We start from the raw sequence: 21,593 nt of genomic DNA on the forward strand, positions 1-21,593 counted from the left end.
TCAGTCTTATAAGTAAAAACCTCTTAATACTGGAAGATTTCAGAAACTGGGAAAAGGCTTGCTGGAAAAGCAGTAAATTCCCATGTGGTCACAGCACATGTTCAGAAAAACTGGTGATCTATTTGTGGTCTGAGGGGTAGGATGGTCAGATACCAATTGTGTTTGGGAAAAAGATGAGATGATTTCTAAGGTTCATTCAGTCTGAGCCTTATATGAGCCCAGCAGAAAACTGCTTTCTTTAACTAACTATAACTAACTTATTATATAAGAGCTAAACTCTTAGTATGGCAAGTTATTATTTAAACGTGTCAAGTAAGACTGTGTTCGACAGGTCCGATCTTCAGTTATTTCAGAGCCCAGACAACTACAACCTTCCCTCCAGTGTGGGAGCCACAGGCAGGGACAAAATCAGTATCTGTGCACTTGTCATTCACTACTAGAGAGGCTACTTACGGGAACAGACTGTAAAGATTAGATGGAATCAACATGAAAAAATGCAACAATTTCCGTAACAATGAATGGTTTTGGTATTGTTTTATTTTTTTCCCAGCACATCTTAAAAATCACACATGGGCATTTGCTTATAGAACAGTACATTCTAGGAAAAGCAGTAAAAGGAGATCCAAACATACACTGAAAGCACAGTATATAGACTATGTGTTGAGCCCTTTGGAAAACAGTATGGCTCAGTCTGAACTGACAAAGCTATGCTGGACTCCCTTAAGAATTTTCCTTCCCACTACATATCCACTTTTAAGACTATTAATGTAAAGAGAAGAATTGTTTGTATGCATTAGTTACAGCAGTATAATGGCTTACATACAAGTGCTTACCCACATGTAGTTCCCAAAAGATGACTACAGTACTGGCAGGAATATGCACTGCCTTAGAGGAAGACTCAGGATAAGATATTATTCAAGTCAAGTTGTATCAGAGCCAAAGTATTTCACAGGCTTAGCGAAAAAGGACAAAAATTTAAAAATATAACCTACACATATTTCTCAGAAGATTTATCATTGTTCAGAAACAGAAATATTCATTATTCTGAAGGCACCATCACACACAAAAAGGACTGACCCCCAACATAAGGAATAGGAACCCACCCCCCTCCCCTCCTCCAGGCTCTGCTCCTCAGGGAGCTGTGGAGCAAACACCCAAAACATGTAGGGGGTGTCTCCAGGACCGAGTATGCCACATCCACCAACCCACACCTTAGGGCTACTAAGTTGGGACACAAGGAATGAAAATGAAAGAAAGAAAGTACATGTAAATCCCACTGACTGAATAGGTGTATGTGAGAGTACAGGTCCACCACACAATTAGTTAAATATGCTAGAATAGGTGATTGAAACCAACACTGTGGAAAGGATCTTTTGTGTTTCCACACACAACTACTTCATTCCTGACGCGTTCTTGAAGAGGAATAGCCTTGAACTGCTACACAAGCTCTGGCCTTAAAGACTTATCCTCTCCCACTCATTTTAAATAATGGCTATTTCATGGAAAAAAAAATCCCAACAAGGCACTGTGAGCTTTTGGGGACATTCTTTAAATAGCTCAAAAAATAATTATTTAGAGAAACTTTATACCAGCACAAGCATTTCATGTCCTTTTTGGATATGTGAACAAGATTGCTTTAGGGGTTAAACAACAAGTTTCATAGGGTGCTTACAAAAAACACTGCCAACAATAAGATGCCTTAAAAACATGTATATATGCTGCTTAGAAATCCACACTAAAATATTTTTTTTCCTTCTCTCTCTCTCTCTCTCTTTCTGATTTGGAAGTTCAGAGTCTTTGAAAAATGCTCTTAATGATATTTAATGTGTTATTTTTGTCCCTTGTGGAAAAAAAAAGTATAAAATAATCTCCTTTGGGAACCAAAAAAGAAACCTTTTCATGTTCACAGAACTAAAGTTACTTAATTCTGTGATGGTTCTTTGGCTTCAGTGGTCCTTACTCACGTTTGTTAAGGAATTCTTGTGGTTAGGAGAGCACAAGAGCGCTCATTCTTTGAGGATCTTCCAAGGTTCAAATGGGAATGCTTCAGGTTCACAGGAGACTAAACACCTCCTAGGAATATAACATTGATTTAAAATAATTAGAGAGTAATAAAACCTAGCCAACAATATATTCATCTATAAATCCAAAAGGATTTAGTTATATTTAGGTTGTACTTGATAATGCTTCATCAATAAAATTATAAAAATTAATTTTGTTTTCAAATCAGAGGAAATATGAAGATGAAAAACTAAAATCGAAAGACAAACCCAGACGCAAACAGAAGAATGAACAGCTTCACACCCCCTCTGAAGAAAAAAATCTCTTAAACCCAGGTCCATTTTATTAATAATATAAGTTTCTATAATCTGTTGACATTACAGGTAGTTTTTACAGTTAAATTTCACACTAAAGACAAACACTGTTTGCTTTAGGGAGCAGAAAGCTGAGTAACTTACATCCTTCATGTTACACATTGTATTTCAATAGTTTAAAACAATCTTTTACACCTTCTGGATTTCCGCATCAATGTACTATATGAAATTAATGAGGATTAAATGTATATATTGACAGGTGGCTCATTTGGGAACGTGAAGCCTTGAGCAAAGGCAAGCTTTCATAAAGCCAAAGGTGATTCTGGATTCTTCAATCCTATCCTGGCACTTGTTATTTTCGGCTTTTCTCCCACCACGAGCTAAACCCTAATTAAAATCGAAATCGCCAAAGATTAAGTGGTAGCAAAAAGCTATTAAAGCTGTCCTTAACTCCTGTCCCAGTGCTTCTTAAAATGTAGATATGCTTTCCACAGAATTCCACCTTGGCTGCTTCAAGCACCAGCATGTGCAGTTTGTGCATCAATGCATAATAAATGTTTGTGTTCTACATTTACATAAAATAGATGTTCGACCAAACTCAGCCCATTTGAACAGCCAAGGTTACAGACTTCAGCTTGGTACCACAGGGCTTGTCTGATCAGCTATAGTTAAGAAGTTGCAGCTATAAAAGAATATGACAATGGAAAACCTCTGAAGCCAACATGCAAAAGTCATTTTCAAAACTGCAAGCTAGGACTCAGCTGTTACTAAGAGAATATTCTGAGAAAGAGGTTTTCTTGCAACCATCTGTATCTGGTTTAATACACACACTGATGGAAGTTCATCCTTCACTGCGTTTTTGTTTTCCAAAATACATCAACACAGCTCAGTATACTAGAATGCTTCCAGCTTCATAAACAGCTTTTAAGTAACAGTACTATAGTATGTAAGCATTTAGGAAGAAAACTCCCAATTCCTCAAGAGGGGAAAGAATTTAGTCCTCTTTCTTTGTGGTAAAATGCTGGGCACAATAAACATGTGGCTTCTGCAATTCTTACTAAACTAAAAAAGCTCACGTTACTTAGCATAACACTAATAAACTCACTTATACACTGTAAAGTGCACCAAACATTAAGGCAGCTGTTTCTCTAGGGGTCAATAAAGCCTGTTCATACTGACTCTAGTATTCAATGCCATTTCTCACTAGCAGCAAGTTCCCATTCCCACTAAAATGTCAACCCAAATGTGACATCATCAAATAAAATATTAGAAATATGACTAATTTAAGAAAGACAAATCGGTGTTATGCAGTTATGCAGCTGAGGCACCTCTCAGAGGTGGATGCGTGGAAGCAGGGAAAGCCTTTCTGATTTACTAAATCAGAGTGAAACAGTACTGATGAGTGTTTATGTGTTTCAAAATGATCCCTGTAGAAATGATCCTAACTACAAAATGTAGTCATCACTACAAAATCAAGGTTGGAGAGTCATGCATGCATGGAAGAAAACAAACGCATAAATCACTAATTTCCATAAGGTTCATGTAGAATAGTGAACAATTTCAGGTGTTACATTTCCTAATTCTGAGGTTATTGAAATCTGAACTCCCTAGGAAAGAACGTTATAACAATCACGTGCAAAGGAATGGATCTGCTTATGAATCTGTAAGTTTTATTTTTAAAAAATTACTCAGAAACATGTATACACTCCAGTGAGATATTAGTATCGTAAAGATTTTACATTTTGATCACCAATTAGAGAAATTACTTTCATGAATAGATGCATTTCATAAAGCTGAGATTTTTATAATTTGAGAAGCAAGTGTAATTTCCTCATCAAGTATCTAACTATTTCAAATATCAAGGGCTTGAAGCAAAGATCTGCTGGAAATTTTATAATTAAAAATAAATCACCAATGAAGAGAGGCAGCATCTAATAAATAAATATTTAGTTTTTGTTGTTAAACTAATATTTCATTTTGATTTGCTTACAGATTTTATTAGTTTGAGGCCAATTTTATTTGTTAAAAATTATCATTTTGAAGTCTTAAAAATATCATTTTGTGAATCAATTTTAGATTTTCTGGTTAAGGCTACTTCAGATATAAAAGGTATCAAACTGCCCAAAAATACTTTGGAGTTGTTGCTACATAGACAGACAGTGTGTCCTTTTAAAGGATAGTCTGCATTCTGACTCATATTAGCTGATCAAATATTAATTCTAAAAAAATTATCAAAAGTTAAGTACTACATTAAGAAAAGAATCTGTCTCAAAATGTGAACCATGAACCTTGACAGACAGTGATTCAAAGTAATCATTTCATTTATTTTAATATCCAGGTTTGAATGTAAAAATGTTCACTAAATGTGGTTAACGTTCTCCCTATTGTTTAAGAAATATGATATTTCAAACTTTTGATTATGGTATGTGTAATACATTATATTTTTTAATTTAGGTTAAACCAGTAATTCAAAAAAGGCATTAAACCATTATTAAAAACTAAATTGAAACTTTACTTTTATATGGAAATTTATCATGTTGTTTGGGTTAATTTTTTTTAAGAAGGTTTTTTGTCATTGAAACTGTTGAGGTTTTCAAATTCAGTAGCTGAATGATGACTGTGTTTCTTTAGCCAAAACAGTTCTTTGAACTGGAGACATTCAGTGTAAGAAGTCTTCCCTCTTCTGCTCCTGTTGTAGCTTCTTCTGCATCTCAGCAACAAGAATGTGAAATGAGAAACATTAGAACTCTAAGTTGAATAAAGACATTCCTTTCATGGTAAACCTGTTCTTCACATACAATGAGTGATAAGTCAGCTTTTCTTATAAAACATATTATGAATGAATTAGGATATAACAATATGTTATCTCAGTGATACAAATACAACTCATACCTCAGTAGAAACAGAAACATGGAGAACAAAAACATGTCCCCTGACAGAATAAAGCATACTAATGATTTAAGGTTTTACAACTGTATACTAATTTCAAAGAAAAATGTAGGCCAAACACCTTACAGAACTGAAGGCTTCCTAAATAAGAGGTTGCCTATATTCTTTCATGGGTATTCTCCCTTAATGACCTATTCACACTAGAATGCACTCTTAAAAAAACATACATGTATATCACTCCTCAGTGGAATCCTTCCCTAGATAGCTGCTTCCCAGAAACGTTCTTTTAAAAAAGAGGCTAGAGAAACAATAGATGACACCAAAATCTGGCTTTGTTCCTAAGAAGAAGCATCAATACAAAACAGCTGGCAGCATCTGCTTCTGAAATTAACCACTGGCAGCCTTGTGCTGCCTGACTGAAATTTGAAATGACAACCAGTTGGCTGTAAACTGATACACCTACAATGAGAGAGATTTAGGAATACCATCTGTCAATCCATAGATGTAGAAACAAAACAAACTACAGAATGAAACAAACTTATTTTAAACCAACAAACAAAGGTAGCTGAAATAAAGTCCATGATATATCTGATTACTGGTATAACCATAGTTAAAAGACTTAAAAAAAAAGTGACATTTTTCTTAACAATAGTAATGGATTTATAAAAGGTTTCTGTTTCCAAAGATGTTATTGGGGTCCACATATTCCTTGACAGACTTCAGCATCCCAAAGCCGACATCAGAGATACTTTCCTTTAGCCACTGCTTCCGTAACTTGCCCACTGGAAAAACAAAATCAAAAATGCTTCAATATACACTATGATGCTGGGAACCAATCAATCTTATGACCATGAATGAACAAACACTGTGTGATAAATGCTTTTATTCAAAAATGAGAAATGTTTTGCTGTATTTGATTTATTGAGCCCACCAGACTATCAAGCTCATTAAGCTCAGTGTACTCCCAGGGGAGCCTGTGCTCCACAGTGTCTCCTTTCTTTGTAAACTGTAAAATGGAGATGAAGGGAGCCTGCACTGAGATTATGGCCCATTTTACAAATAACAAAATGAGAAAAACATGCATTTCAAAAGAACCCGCCTCCTGTCTTTACCAGAACATGCCAAAGTTTCAGAGAAAATAAAGTTAACTAAAGAAAACATATCCAGATGAATTTGCTGGGTATACTACAGCAAAAATTGACAAGCTAGATATCCATAAAATATTTTGAGAACAAAAGCTTTTTAAAAATTGAGAAAATCTGAACTTTGGGCTTAAGAAAAAAATCTGGTTATGAGCTTTCCATTTGCATTTTGTTTTCATATGACTTTAAAATAAATTTGCATGTTCAAATAATTGTTATTTTCTTCCTATTATTTTTCCAGAATTAGAGTTATTTTAGGCACTAAATAAATCAAACACCTAAACCATTTTAAATTTAATTATCTGCTTTTATACACTGTATCACGTTCCCCTTCTTTGTTTCTAAGTCTTGCTAATTTATTCTGAGAATAACGAATATAATCGTTAGCAGCATAAATTATATTTTAAAAGGCATTCAACGAAAATGTAACCTTTTCTAAGCAGAACTTTTATAAGAAAGGATATGTACTTAATCTATAAAAGAATTCTGAAATGTCAATTTGCTTTGGCATTAAAAAGCAAAGCAGGATGCTGATTTATCTATGGGAAAATGGATAAATCTTATTTACGGGTAGGATTATTTGTGGTTAGTACTTTTCAAATGTATTGTAATAATTGAATTCAAATGGTCATTTTCCACAAATGTTCATTAATGATCCAAAGTCATCAGCAGCGATTTAATTGGCCAACTAAAATGGGAAGCCTTCTTTCATTAAAGTATTCAGCCTGTCATTCTAAAATGCACTCTCATTTATCAAGCTTCAGTGATCCACCACAGCATCTCCCTTTTGGAAAACTTAAATACCATTTTAAGCTCAACTCAAACCGTCTTTTGTGTCCAGTGCTCCAGGAAACCACCAGTTGTCATTAAAATAATAAATAGCATGACATTCTCAGAAAGCAAAATATTTCTGCTTGGCTTCTAGAAATAAAGAAGCATTGCTGGTATTAAGATGAGGAAAAATGCTCTACAGCAGGAAAAAGAAATCTTAAATTCAAAAGAAAAATTCTGTTTAAAAGAGCTCTAAAACCAGAAGCCAAACAGTACAAACTGCTATTCATGCAATCTCTACCACCTAAAAGATGTTCTACCAGGTCCTCCTACGATCTCCCTAAGGGACAACTCACCGCAATGCCTCAGCCTTAGTTTTCTCATATGCAAAGGGATTAGAAGCTACTGAATCTTTTCACTCCAAATATCCTACGATTTTTGCACTTAGAAAAAGTTACAAATCAGTTATTTCCAGATTTGCTCCAAGGTATTAAAAGAAAAAAAAAAAAAACTACTCTGTGAATGGTAGAAGTGGCATTATTTTAAGCTACCAGCACTGAGGCAACTCAAGAGAGTGGGATAAAAAGCAGTCAATGCCAGTCTCCACTGTTATCTGTAATATAGTTTCACTGAATGTGTCCTGTGGTTATGGATGTAATTGTCCTGAAAAGACTGCAAACAACTGCTCCGACAAGATGGAGCACATTAGAACCTCAGCAGGATGCCCAACAGCTAGCTCGTCTGCCTCGTTTTACACCTCTAGTAATAATCCAATTCCACAAGGAGCTGAACCATCCTCTGAGAAGCCACCCAACAGCCACTGCATATTTAATGAAGTCGCTCACCAAGCGCTGTAAAACAGAAGGTGCTTGAAGTGCATCATTAGTTCTGTCAGAAGGATAATTTACACATCTATCTTGTCAAATTTTCTATGGTTTATACTTTTACAATAATCAATCTAACATACATTTGATTAGTGAACTAGAAAGTTAAAAAAATAAAAGGCAGTACAGGCAGCATAGCTGTGGCCCCTCAAAAACATATCTGATAAAATAATTTAACCCCTTGATGGCCTGATGGCAGAGGTCTGTAAGCTTCTTCTGTTAGTGATAACAGAATTTGAACTGAGGTCAGAAATCACAGTTTATGCAATTAAAGGGACTAGAAATCTTTTTGGATTTGCTTAACAATTTAAGTCAACTACATTACAGGATAAATGTACACAGAGAAAAGAGAGTTTAAGTAAAAACGCTTAATAAGCGTTTATAATATGAGATTATTGGAAATAGTCTTCATAAAATTCTAGAGAACCTTCTCTGGCTGCCTCAGATGAATTGATAAATTAAAAAAGCAACAATGAAACATCGAAGGCCCTAATCCCAAAGATGGGATCATACTTCAAAGTAGAAGACTTTTATTCTAGAGTTAAACAACAACAATAATAATGCCATTTGTACAATCTTTATTTGCACTGCTAGGCATTTTAGAAATTAGCTTATTATACTGATCTGGACATGTGTAACACACGTGTGTGCACAACTATATAGTAGCTGCTTACATATCTGTAGACTCATTTTCAGAAAAGGAAGCATGCCATACTAAAGGGGAGAATGGATGAATGAAAACAGCAAATAACAGGTGGCCAAAGACTACTTCAACATTCCTTGTATGTACAGTTATCCATGAAAAGTCATGTGTACCTTCATACCACATGAAGCTTATTCCTCTTTCCAGACCTGGATTACCTGATGTGGGGTATTCATGACTACTGACTCAGCTACACTCCTGTGACTTCTGATCCTCTAGAAGTGTAAACCTAGCTTGAGAGCCAACACTAGAGCTACAAAAAGCCAAATCCACCATTTCTGAAAATAAGAAAGAGATCCCGTATTCCATAATTCTCATTTTTTTCTACATATTCAATGCTCAAAATACTTAAGCCAGGTATTTAAGAGTCTTAGATGTATTTTTAAAGGTACAAAAATCATAGGCCAGCCAAATACAGAAAACTAATGGAGGAAATTCTTTGTCTGCTTAAATTAAAAGTGGAGTTCACTTTTTTACGATTTAATTTCTTATACTGTATATACAGACAGAATAAAATAAGTATTTTGTGTTTTTTCCATAATATACAGTACATTTAAAAATTATACTTTGGGGACTTCCCTGGCGGTCCAGTGGTTAAGACTTCGCCTTCCAACGCAGGGGGTGTGGTTTGATCCCTGATTGGGCAACTAAGATCCCACATGCCTTGCGGCCAAAAAGCCAAAACATAAAACAGAAGCAATAGTGTAACGAATTCAATAAAGACTTAAAAAATGGTCCACATCAAAAAAAAAATCTTAAAAAAAAATTATACTTTGGAACAGAGAAAATAGAAGCTTTTTGAAATCACAGGCTCAACAGTCCCCTTTGGATGCTAACAGCCCCAAGAAATAATATATTTTGTGGGAAGATCAACAGCAAAGAATGAACAGACATGTATATAAGAGGGATGGGTAATGGGAGTCTTGTGTGTGGAAAATGTGAACATGTTGGCCAGCCTAGCCACCAAAAATTATCTGGAACTAATCTTTGTGGTCTAAGGGACTGAAGACTTAGCAGAAACTACCTAATAATCTCATCTTAAAAGGGACACATCTAGGGTCTGCTAGCCAGAGTTCTTTTTAGCTAAATTAAAAACTCTCTGAATTATGAATTTGATTACAAGGCTGAAAAGACTTATTATACACTTATTTAAAAAACAAATCATGGGCTTCCCTGGTGGCACAGTGGTTAAGAATCCGCCTGCCAATGCAGGGGATATGGATTTGAGCCCTGGTCTGGGAAGATCCCACATGCCACGGAGCAGCTAAGCCTGTGCACCACAACTACTAAGGCTGTGCTCTAGAGCCTGTGCTCTGCAACAAGAGAAGCCACTGCAATGAGAAGCCTGCACACTGCAACGAAGAGTAGCCCCCACTCACTGCAACTAGAGAAAGCCCGCACACAACAACGAAGACCCAACTCAGCTACAAATAAAAATAAATAAAATGAATTTATAAAAAAATTAAAAACAAATTATGAAATGGGCTGTACATTTAGAAGATTACTGAAGCTGAAGCTCAGAAGGAGAATTTAGCCAAAGTTAAAAGCACCTAACCGTTATTGAAATAACAGTGTTTTGAAAGTTCTACTTTGGGCATCCTGGATACCTTTTTAACACTATTCTACAGGTCAGATTTAAAAAAGAAAATCTAGATTTAGCTTCTTGTATGAGTGATCTGAGCACTGACTTTGTATTTCAAGATTTAATTAATCCAACTAAACTACTGGTGGATTATCTAAGGAACTAGCGCTAAAGGGACACCAACCTCCTGTCAGATGAGGTTCTGGCCCCGTGCAACTTGATCTGTACTGATGAGAAAAGAGAAGGACAATGGACAATTTCCACTCTTTCTGGTATCTGGTGATCTGACTATGATGATGTTTCTTTGGGAGGGAGTGGCGTGGGGTAGAACGTTCAACCTGAAAAGAGGGTTTAGTTGTCCATCTGTTTGTGCTATAAGGCACTTGTGTGTGGGGTAGAGCATTCAACCTGCAAAGAGGATTTAGTTGTCCGTCGGTTTGTGCTCTAAGGCATCTGTGTGTGTGTGTTTGGCTTTGGTGGAGGTACATGCTGAAGCCAACAGGTTTCCAGCTGAGGGATGTGAATACCCAGCTTTTCAAGACACATGAGATGGGACTATGAATACCACGGAGTCTAATTTAACGCTTAGTGGATACTTAAAGTCACGTTTGATTTATTAAGTCATCTGACATATTTTCTACTACTAATGAAACTTCTGACATCAAGATGAAAGATTCATAGATAATTAAAATCTGGTATTATAAGATTTTTCTCTTATTAAATATTTTTATATGTCAGTTTTCTTTATGCTAAGGTTTTATCTGTGCAGTTTATATAGCAGCTCTAAGATCTTACAGATCCTTAAATAGGTCTTTAGAGATGATGAAATAGAAAAAAAAGCCTGAATTATCAAGGTAATAACAGATCACAAGAGCTGGATTCAATCTGTCTTCAGAACACAATCAAGTGCTAATTCTGCTAACATCCCCAAAAGATGGCTTGACACGCTCAAAGTTTAAACCAAGTGGCAATTAATGCCTATACAACAGAGCTGAAAGCAAGTAAATGGCCAAATAACATGAAATAGATAAGGACAGTCAACATGATATGCTTCTTGAAGACTAGGGCCATGTTTTATTCATTTTTGTAGTCCTGTTGCATAATATAGTGTATGCCACACAGTAAGAATTCAAAAAATGTTAGTTAAAAAATAAATGTTGAACCACAGTTATCTGTAAGCCATTTTAGATAAGATGTAGGGATGCAAATATCCAGGGAAAGGCAATTTGGGTTTCCTTAATTTCCTTTGGTTTTATCTGCCTTGCATTCCCTATATTCTGACATTATTTCTTGGATATACTCAGAGCTATTCTGTATTAGCTAAGATAGGAGAAGGTATGTCACAGAACCTAACTCTCTTTTCCTTCAAATCTCTAGGAGCCTTTGGACTATATCAATAGCTCTCAACAGAGGCAATTCTGCACCCTAAGGGACACTAAGCAATGTATAGAGAAGTTTTTGGTTGTCATAACTGGGGCGATGTTACCAGCATCTAGTGGGCAGGGGCCAGGGATGCTGCTAAACATACTACAATGCACAGGACGGCTCCCACACAAAGAATCTAGTCAAAAATGTCAACAGTGACAAGACCAAGAAATCTCGGACTATATGTTTACAAAGGTCTGTCTCCTAGGAGCCCGAACAATTTCCATAAAAGCAACATATCTTCACTGCTACAACCAACTGGATTAGCAGTGAATGGCTTTTACTATAGCAAGGTGACCTTGTTCTAAATTTGAGGCTACTGACCAAACTGAAAGAAATTCTGGAAAAAGTGGTAGACAGAAGTTATACTCTGAGAAAACCTACCATTAATGACAAATGCTAGTTTATTTCAGAACTTAACTCCTAAAGACTTGAATCTAATATCTACTGAAAAAAACTTTTAAGCCGTATTTGTGGGCCATTTTCCCAGCCAATGTGTGAAAATATATATGTAATAAAGCTTCACAGCACTGTCTGGTAGAACTTCCTGTGTCGATAGAAATGTTCTGTATCTGCAGTATTTAACACAGTAGCCCCTAGCCACATGTGGATATCAAGCACTTGAAAGGTGGCTGCTGCAAATGAGGAAATACATTTTTATTTCATTTTAATTAATTTAAATTTAAATAGCCACAAGTACTCTAGTGATTTCTATGTTAGACACCAAAGACAGAACATTAAAAATTAACTTTACCTAAAGTTACTTTTAACAGATCTTACACTTGAAAATATCTATTAGGATTAACTGTCTGCTAATCACCTGAAACTGACTATAAAAAGTTAATTATTCTCTAACAATATAATAATGTAGTAGAGGTATTCTGAGACTAACACCTAGCACTTAGAAGAGTCTTGGTCATAAAATTGCTAGGGAGAAAAAGTTCTCTTTAGAGGTCCAAAGAGAAGTGGTATTATCCAAGCCACCTACTCTCTCCTAGTGGCTGAGAAAATACACCTGAAGCTGGAAGTTACTACAGGTATATATAGCACAAGGTAAGAGATGGCAAACACAACGTTGTCCCTGCCCTTTGTCTGGGACTGGGCATCTGTAATTGCAAGGGTAGGAAGGAGCAGGGAACAATACATTCTTACAACAGATTTTCTGTCAGCTCTCAAATCTGTTCATCCTATGACACAGCTGAAATAGTTAAATGCTCAATTACATCATGGATTAAATTGGCTTTTACAGTCTGGTCTTAGAATCTCACTATTTACAACATTGCTTCAGTGGAAAAATATTATAATCAACTTTAAGTTTTGTGAGAAAAAGCCAATAACAAAGAAGAAACTGAAGGAAAAAAAGTTAAGGGTAAAACAAACTTTCTGCTACCTTATGGTAATCTGATAAAGATTCAATACTGGAAAGGCTATACTCATCTGGTAGCTATCAAAAGACCAAAATCACAACCAGCATATTGACACTGATATAGTCAAGATACAGAACATATCCGTCCCCACAAGGATTCTTGTGTTGCCTATTTATAGTCATCCCCACCCCACACCCAACTCCTGGAAACCACCAATCTGTTCTCTATTTCTCTAATTTTGTCATTTCAAATATGTTGTAGAAATACTATCACACAGAATGCAACCTTTCAGAATTGGCTTTTTTTCACTCAGCATAATTTCCTGGAGATTCATCCAAGTTGCTGCATGCGTTAATGGTTCGTTTCCCCTTACCGCTGAGTCGTCTTCCATGGTATAGACGTACCACAGTTTGTTTAGCCATTTAATGGTTGAAGGACATCTGAGCTTACTCCAGTTTGGGACTACTATGAGTAATCTGCTCTGAATATACATATACAGGTTTATGTTTTCAATTCTCTGGTATAAATGCCCAAGAGTATAATTGTTGGGTTGAATGGTAGTTACATGTTTGATTTTATAAGAAACTGCCAACTGTTTTTACAGAATGACTGTATCACATTATGTTCCAACCAGTAATGTATGATTGATCTAATTTCTCTACATCCTTGCCAGCATGACACTGCCACTATTTTTTTATTTTAGCTTTCTGATAGGTGGATAGTGGTTTCTCTTGTGGTTTTAATTTGCATTTCCCTAATGGTTATTGATGTTGAACATCTTTTCATGTAATTATTTGTCATTTGTATATCCTCTTCAGTGAAATGATTCTTCATGTCTTTTGCCCAGTTTCTAATTGAATTGTTTGTATTTTACTATTGAGTTTTGAGAGTTCTTTATATATTATAGATATAGGTCTTCTATTGGATATGTGGTTTGCACATATTTTCTCTTACTCTGTAGCCTAACTTTTCATCCTCTTAACAGTCTTTCACAGAGCAAACATTTTTAATTTTGATGAGATCCAATTTATCAATTTTTCCTGTAATGGATTGTACTCTGGGGGAACAGTCTGAGAACTCTTTGCCCAACTCTAGATCTTGAATATTTTCTCTTGTTTTTTTTCTAAAAGTTTTATTATTTTATGTTTTACATTTAAGCATATTATCTGTGTTGAGTTAATTTTGGCGTAAGGTTCAGATCAAGGTTCTTTTTTTTTTTTTTTTTAACCTATCAATGTCCAATTGTTCCAGCACCATTTGGTGAAAAAGCTATATACCTCCTCCACTGGACTGCTTTATGCCTTTGTCAAAATTGGTTGGACATATTCGTGTGGGTCTATTTCTGAGCTCTCTATTCTGTTCCATTGATCAATATGTCACTCTTCCAATACCACACAGTCTTGATGACTGTATATTATAAGTCTTGAAAATTGATTCCTATGACTCTGTTCTTTTTTCAGAATTGTTTTAGCCATCTAGTTCCTTTGCCTTACCATATAAATTTGAGAATAATCTTTTCTATATCTACTAAAAATCTTTCTGAAATTTTGAAAGCAATTGTATTAAATAGGTAGATCAATCTAGGGAGAATTGACATCTTTATACCATGTCGTTTTCTACCAATCCATGAACACATCTCTCCATTTATTTAGGTCTTTGATTTTTTTCATCAGCATTCTGTTATTTTCAGAACACAGATCCTGTATATATTTTATTAGATTTATGCATAGGCATGTACATATTTTGTTAATTTAAATGTTTAATTTGGAGCATATGTAAATGGTACTTGCATTTTAAATCTCAGTTTCTATATGCTTGTTGTTAATATATAGAAATGCAATTGATCTTGGTGTGTGCTCTTGTATTCTGCGATCTTGCTGATCTTGTTCTAGTAGATTTTTTGGGGTGGGGGGCAGATTTTCTACACAGACAATCATGTCATCTATAAACAGCAATAGTTTCATTCATCCTTTCCAATCTGTATGTCTTTTATTTCACACTATAGGTTTTTAACAAAGTTGATCTTTTGCTCATTATTTCGAGTAGTCTTTTTTTACTTTTAAAGTTCCTCATACTATTGGATTATGTTAAGACCACAAAAATTGTTAAGAGCAGCTACCCCATAATTATTCTCTGAACAATAGGAAATAATTTTGGTTAGATAAAGACATCAATATTTAAACTAAGACTGGTTATATTTAATCAAGGTTTTTTACTTCCTGACAAGGCCTTAGGTATAATTTTAGCAAATGAACAACTTAAAAACTTAAGTCGTAAATTGAAATTTAAATATATGGCTGACATAAATGCTGCTGTTTAAACTGACCAGCTCGTCAGTTACAAAAACAAGCACTATGAAGATTAAGTTAAGCAGGCTTTATACTTCCTATAGCCTCCAGTTCCAGACTACATCTGTTTTCTTTGATACACAAAACCAGAGTTAAAATAGCTCCATTTATCACAGCATGATTGTAGGCAGACAAACCAGCCTGTCTGTTTCCAGATAGTGAAAGCAACTGTTATTAATCACAATTACAGGCCAAACCCTCTAAGAGAAACTGCATCAATACTCTCCCAACCCCCAGCCCTTCTACTTTTGAACTCAAAAATGGTACTGAGAATGTCATGATACTGCCTGAAGGTCAGCAACTAAAGATGCTCCTATGAGGTTGCCTTGAGTTTTAAGTTCAGGATGCAAATTAAGGAAAATCTTTTCTACACATGTAAAAAGCAATCTTTTGAGAGCTCTATTATTAACTTTAGAAGGATAATTAAACCCATTCTATTTAAAATTTATATGGAAAGATTTCTGCTTTATGAAACTATATTGAATAGCACAGGATATTTGAAATTTACAAATTAGATGATTAACTTTAAGCAGAGAAGCATGTATGAAAATAGACATTTTTTATAGCAAATTTTGTTGCCAATTATGCTGCTCTTTCATACAGATTGTAACAGAACCTCCTATAGGGTGAGACTAACTGCAGGTTATAGATGAAAATATTAAGACAATTGTTGAATTATATCCCTTGAATATATGGGTCTTTTTCAAATAAACTATAACCCTTTCTTCAATGGTTAGAGTAGGGGGTTAAGAATACAAACCAGAGTTTCACTTGGTGCTGTCTACTGCTTTTATTTTTTTAGAAGACTACTGTTTCTTAAGCACCTACTATATGCAGGACACTTCTGATTCTTTATATACATTATCACACTTAAGTGTTACAATAATCTGAGGTAGGTACTATTCCCATTTTGCAGATGAGAAAACTGCAGCTCAGAGAAGTTATTTCCCTAAGGTCACACAGGTAGTTAAGTACAGAGCCAAGAGTCAAATACAGATTTGATTCCAAAGCCTATGTTTTTTCCCCTCTGTTTGTAAGCCTCTCAAACTTGCATTTGTTTTAAGATAAAGGCTTAAATGGAATCTTACATATATAATACATCTACGGAAGAACACTAAAATGGCTGGTGTTGGGCAGTTGTAGTGAAAGGCACATTATTTTACCCTACTTTTCCACTGAATAACTGACTCTGCTAATACACATTCTCAGAAATATTATAAAATAAACTGAGCCTTTTCATGATTAAACATGACCCTATATTCAAACAAGGCCTGATTATTAAACGTTTGAAGCTAAATTAGCAAGGAGACTAATGCCATTCTAACATGAAAGATTCAGAGATGTCTGAGAATTTGCAAAATTGCCCCAAATTCTGTGAGCGCTTGGGCACTTAACTACACACGTAACATATTCATTGAGCATCTACTTCTATGTAGAACAGCCAGTCACTGTTCTAGGGACTGGGGAACACAGTGACGGACAAGATACAGTCAGTAACCTCATTGAACTTGTTCGAATGAGGAACACATAAACTATACAAGAGAATAGGGAAGACGCCTCTAAGAAGGTGACATTTCTATCAGAGATCTTCATGATGGGAAAGTGAGCCATGCAAATACCTGGCGGCGGGGGTGGGGGGGGGAACAAGAGAAAGAACATCAGGAAGAGACGGAATAAATAGCAAACGCCTTGAAGGGGGAAGAGGGTTGATATGCCTGAGAAATAGCAAGAAGGACACTACTGCTGGAGGGAAAAAGTAGTAAGAGATGAAGACAGAGAGATAAAACACACAATGTATATCCTTGAAGAACCTAATAAGGACTTTGGATTTTATTCTGAATGTGAGGAGAAAATAATGAATTTTAAAAAGATTACTTGGGCAGCAAGAGAGATGACAGCAGGGGAACAGGAGTGAAGGTGGACAGACCAATTAAGAGGCTGCAATTGTCCCAGCAAGAAAAAACAGTGATTTGAACTAGGGTGGTGGTGGTGATCCCTTCTGGTATTTGGGAGTCATCAGCATAAGGATGGTTTTAAGTCCTGGGACTGAAGTAATCATTGAGGGAGTGAGGAAACACGGAGGAACGATCTGGCTCTGGGCTGAGCCCTGGAGCACGCCAGTGTTTATAAAGTGGTTTAGAAGACAACCTAGCAAAGGGAAAGCATCTTCATTTTACCAGCACATACGAAATATATTTTGTGTTCAGGCTTACCTAGTTTCTTTTTCAAAGCCATAGAGGAATCCAAGTAGTTCAGAATTTGTTTACACACAGTCATATTTTTGACTGCATGAAAATAAAAAATATGAGAAATGTGATAGAAATAAAAGATTCCTATTTAAATGAGGCAGAACCTCTCAATAAATTAATATGCAATCAAACCTTGCTACATTGAAGTTCAAGTTAATAATTTCTAAAATTAAATTATTTCATCAACCTTGGAGTCTTCAACAAAAAAAGGCTTATAAGCCTAGAACCTGAAAATGCACATAAATTATACAAGGAGTTTTATTGTAACACGATCTGACCTGCATTTGTTTTATTACCTGATACTGCTGACATGTTAGAAACCTATAATCAGGAAGTATAAAAACAACCAGAAAGTCAAACTGACTTATGTGCAAGAACTGAGAAAACAATGAAATAGCTATGATGAGGAAATTAAAATGTTCATTCATTTCTGTTTTAACATCTAAAGCAGGACAAGCAACTAACTTAGTGTTAAAATTAAAGAAACAGAGGTTTTATATTTTAAAAGAGAAAGACTAATGTTTAGTATTTCTTCTCATATACTTTTAAATGCATGTGCCTCTTTTCAAAGGCTTTCAATTTCAATCTTTTTAGCTTTTGGCCTATTTTCACTATTATGTTCTTAAGTCAGAGGACAAGGACCCTGAAGCAGGATGAACTGAGTTCAAACTCAAATTCTGGCACTAACAACTATTGCTGATACTTTGAAGTTACTGTACACTCAGAGGCTTAATATATCTTCATCTGAAAGACAGGAACAATATCTACTCCACAGCATTTTGATCAGGATTAAAGGAGACTGTCATGCAGAGCACCTAGCAAATATTTACAGCTTTATAAATGTTAATTCCTTTCCCTATTTTATCTTCCTTCTCTTTGATGTTTTAACATCTATAGCATTTACATGTTTATTAAAGTCACCTTTTGAGTGCTTTTCAAAGAAAATGGGAGACTCTTATCTTGGTTAAAATATGATGGTATCATAAACCTACCAGTTTTGATCAGCAGCCTTTTGAAATGCTATAATATTTTACTTTACTGGACTGTAAGATCCTTCAAGGGAAGGACTACCATTCTTTGAAATCCTATTGCCTAGTGGACCAGTAATATTTATAATGTGGAAAACATATTATACAACAATATTAAAAAGCATTAGGGGGCTTCCCTGGTGGCGCAGTGGTGGAGAGTCCACCTGCCGATGCAGGGGATGCGGGTTTGTGCCCCGGTCCGGGAAGATCCCACATGCCGCAGAGCGGCTGTGCCCGTGAGCCGTGGCCGCTGAGCCTGCACATCGCCTGTGCTCCGCAATGGGAGAGGCCACAACAGTGAGAGGCCCGCGTACGGCAAAAAAAAAAAAAAAAAAGGGCATTAGGCATACTTGGTATCAAAAATATCCCAGGAGCTATTTATATTTTTTGCTTTGGAATCAAGAATTGAATAATCATGATCTTTTGGTTAATTAAGGTTTATATCTTTTCAACTATTCTTTAAATTAATTTCTATTTGTTTACTGAATAATAAAACAGATTATTAACCACAGCTTTCACAAATAAAGTCTAAGTCTCAAATAAATTTCTACTAGAATTACTTAACTCTTTATTATTTTAAATTTGTGTGTATTTTTTTTTTCCCTGTAATGACAGCTTCACATATACATTATTTCAAGTATGTTTATGTAGGTTATGTTAGAGCCTGCTAAGAAGCTCTCAGTGTCTGGGGTGTACCTGAATAAGTATTGTCAACACTTCTGCCATACTAGACTTTCAGCATCTCATATATAGACACTATTGGTGGGACCTGAATATCCTCATAGATCCTAAAGGAGTAAAATGTCATTAGCAAGAAAAAAAAGCATTGGTTTGGCTTTCCTCCACAATGTTGCAGGTCATTTGGTCATTTCCATAACTTCTGTAGAATTTATCTCACTGTAAAGCTTAAGTAAACGAAGAACATCCTCTCACAATTAAGGAAATTAGTTCATATAACCCAGTTATCTAAATAACAATTAAGCCTCTGTTTCTTTCTATATAGTACAAGATTTGGCTATTCTCACCCTCTTGCAGAATCACATCTCTCTCATATTTACTATCACAAACATAGCTCCTACAGTTCCTGACCTTAAAGGAAAAAGTGCACTTGTTGGCTGCTGACATGTACCAAAAGGCAAAATTGTTGGCTATGGAAAGGAAAATTCTTTTTTTCTTCAAATAATTAATTATAGCTAAATTATTCTGTTTCCTCCCTCCATGAAATCAATTTAGAATGAAGAACATATTACTTAATGATATTATGTAATTTTACAAGTATACTTGTAAATTACATAGCAATATAGTGGCATCCTAAAATAAAATATACAAAAAAGATTTAAAGTAAAGTATATAGCTTTCTGAACATTTTAAAGGAAGGTGCTAAAATTCTAAGCACCTTTATGAAATACCTCATGTTTATAGTTCCAAAATTAGGTTTAGACTTTTAGATTAATCAAAAGTTTTTAATTTCACTTGAGACATTTCTAATATCCAGTTTCTTCCCTTCTTCATTTTTGTCGTTCTAGCATTCATTAGAATCTCCATCAAAAGGTAATAAACAGGAAAAGGAGGAAAAGAACAAATTCATTCACCTTAATGCTTATCAGTCAGCTAAGTTAGAAATTTATTTGTGGAGGTTAAGAAAAAGTAGAGGGAATGCAAAAGATTAAATTGATACAATGATGCTGGGAATTGTCTATTTCATTCATCCACATTAGCAATCTTCTTCAGGCCTGCCTGCAATGATGTCATATGAACACAGATCCTCCACAGCCCACTCTGTTTTCTACCAAAATTCTTTCAATCATCCTACAAACATGTATGGAGGGCTGACTGGGGCCAAGCACTGTTCTAGGTGCTGGTACACAGAAATGAAACAGAAGTCCCTGTCCTTATGGATCCTACTTACCAGTAGGAGGAGATAGCTAATCTCAAGAAGTATAAATATATAGCATGTTAGATAATGCTAAATGCTATGATGGAAAATCAAACAGGGAAACAGGGATATGGAGTATCCAGAGTAGGAGTATAAGCTGAAATTTTTAAATTCAGTGGTCATTTACCTTCATGCACTTCCCTAAAAAAATTTTTTAATTAAAAAAATCTACACATATATTTTCTAGGTACCAATTTATATTGAGGGATATATTAAAAACACTGGTAGATATGTCTAGGTAGATATAACATAGGTAGATATATCATAATTTTTATTACTGATGTGATCAACTCTCCAATAAAAATACTACAATGATCAAAAAGAAATACTAAAAACAGCATTAAAATCTTGAAAAGAAGATTTTTTCATATCCCGCCTTGATTAATTTGCTGAATTTTGGGTGGGCAGAACAAACAGCTATTCAATATATAGTACAACTGACTTTAGCTACATTCCAATAGTGGATGAAAAACATTTAGGTAGGGCTTCCCTGGTGGTGCAGTGGTTGGGAGTCTGCCTGCCAGTGCAGGGGACATGGGTTCGGGCCCTGGCCTGGGAGGATCCCACATGCCACGGAGCAGCTGAGCCTGTGCGCCACAACTGCTAAGCCTGCGCTCTGGAGCCCGCGTGCCACAACTACTGAAGCCCACGCCCCTGGGGCCTGTGCTCCCCAATAGGAGAGGCCACTGCAATGGGAGGCCTGCGCACCGCAATGAAGAGTGGCCCCCGCTCGCTGCAACTGGAGAGAGCCTGCACACAGCAACGAAGACCCAGCGCAGCCAAAAATAAAAATAAATAAAATAAATAAATTTATTTAAAAAAACAAAAAACATTTAGGTAGGTTCTTTTTCCCCCTTTAAAAATTTTTGCTCTAATGGTCAAATACCTCCCAGGTTTGCTGGGCTATCTTGGGTGACATGAAGTTCCTGAGAACTCAGAAGGCTGTCTAGGTTC

At 35.6% G+C, this 21,593-nt stretch overlaps 1 protein-coding gene across 1 annotated transcript in view; it reads right to left on the reverse strand.

Annotated features, from left to right (window-relative positions):
• Nucleotides 1–2,310: 2,310 nt before the first annotated feature.
• AGPS (alkylglycerone phosphate synthase) overlaps nucleotides 2,311–21,593 on the reverse strand; it is a 137,399-nt gene continuing 118,116 nt past the window's right edge. Inside the window, exon 20 of the mRNA XM_067741444.1 lies at nucleotides 2,311–5,986. Coding sequence (XP_067597545.1) covers nucleotides 5,865–5,986 — 122 coding nt within the window. The 3' untranslated portion in view covers nucleotides 2,311–5,864. The remainder of the gene's footprint in view (nucleotides 5,987–21,593) is intronic.

The sequence above is a fragment of the Pseudorca crassidens genome, chromosome 6 (assembly GCF_039906515.1).
Source record: "Pseudorca crassidens isolate mPseCra1 chromosome 6, mPseCra1.hap1, whole genome shotgun sequence".
Lineage (NCBI taxonomy): Eukaryota > Metazoa > Chordata > Mammalia > Artiodactyla > Delphinidae > Pseudorca > Pseudorca crassidens.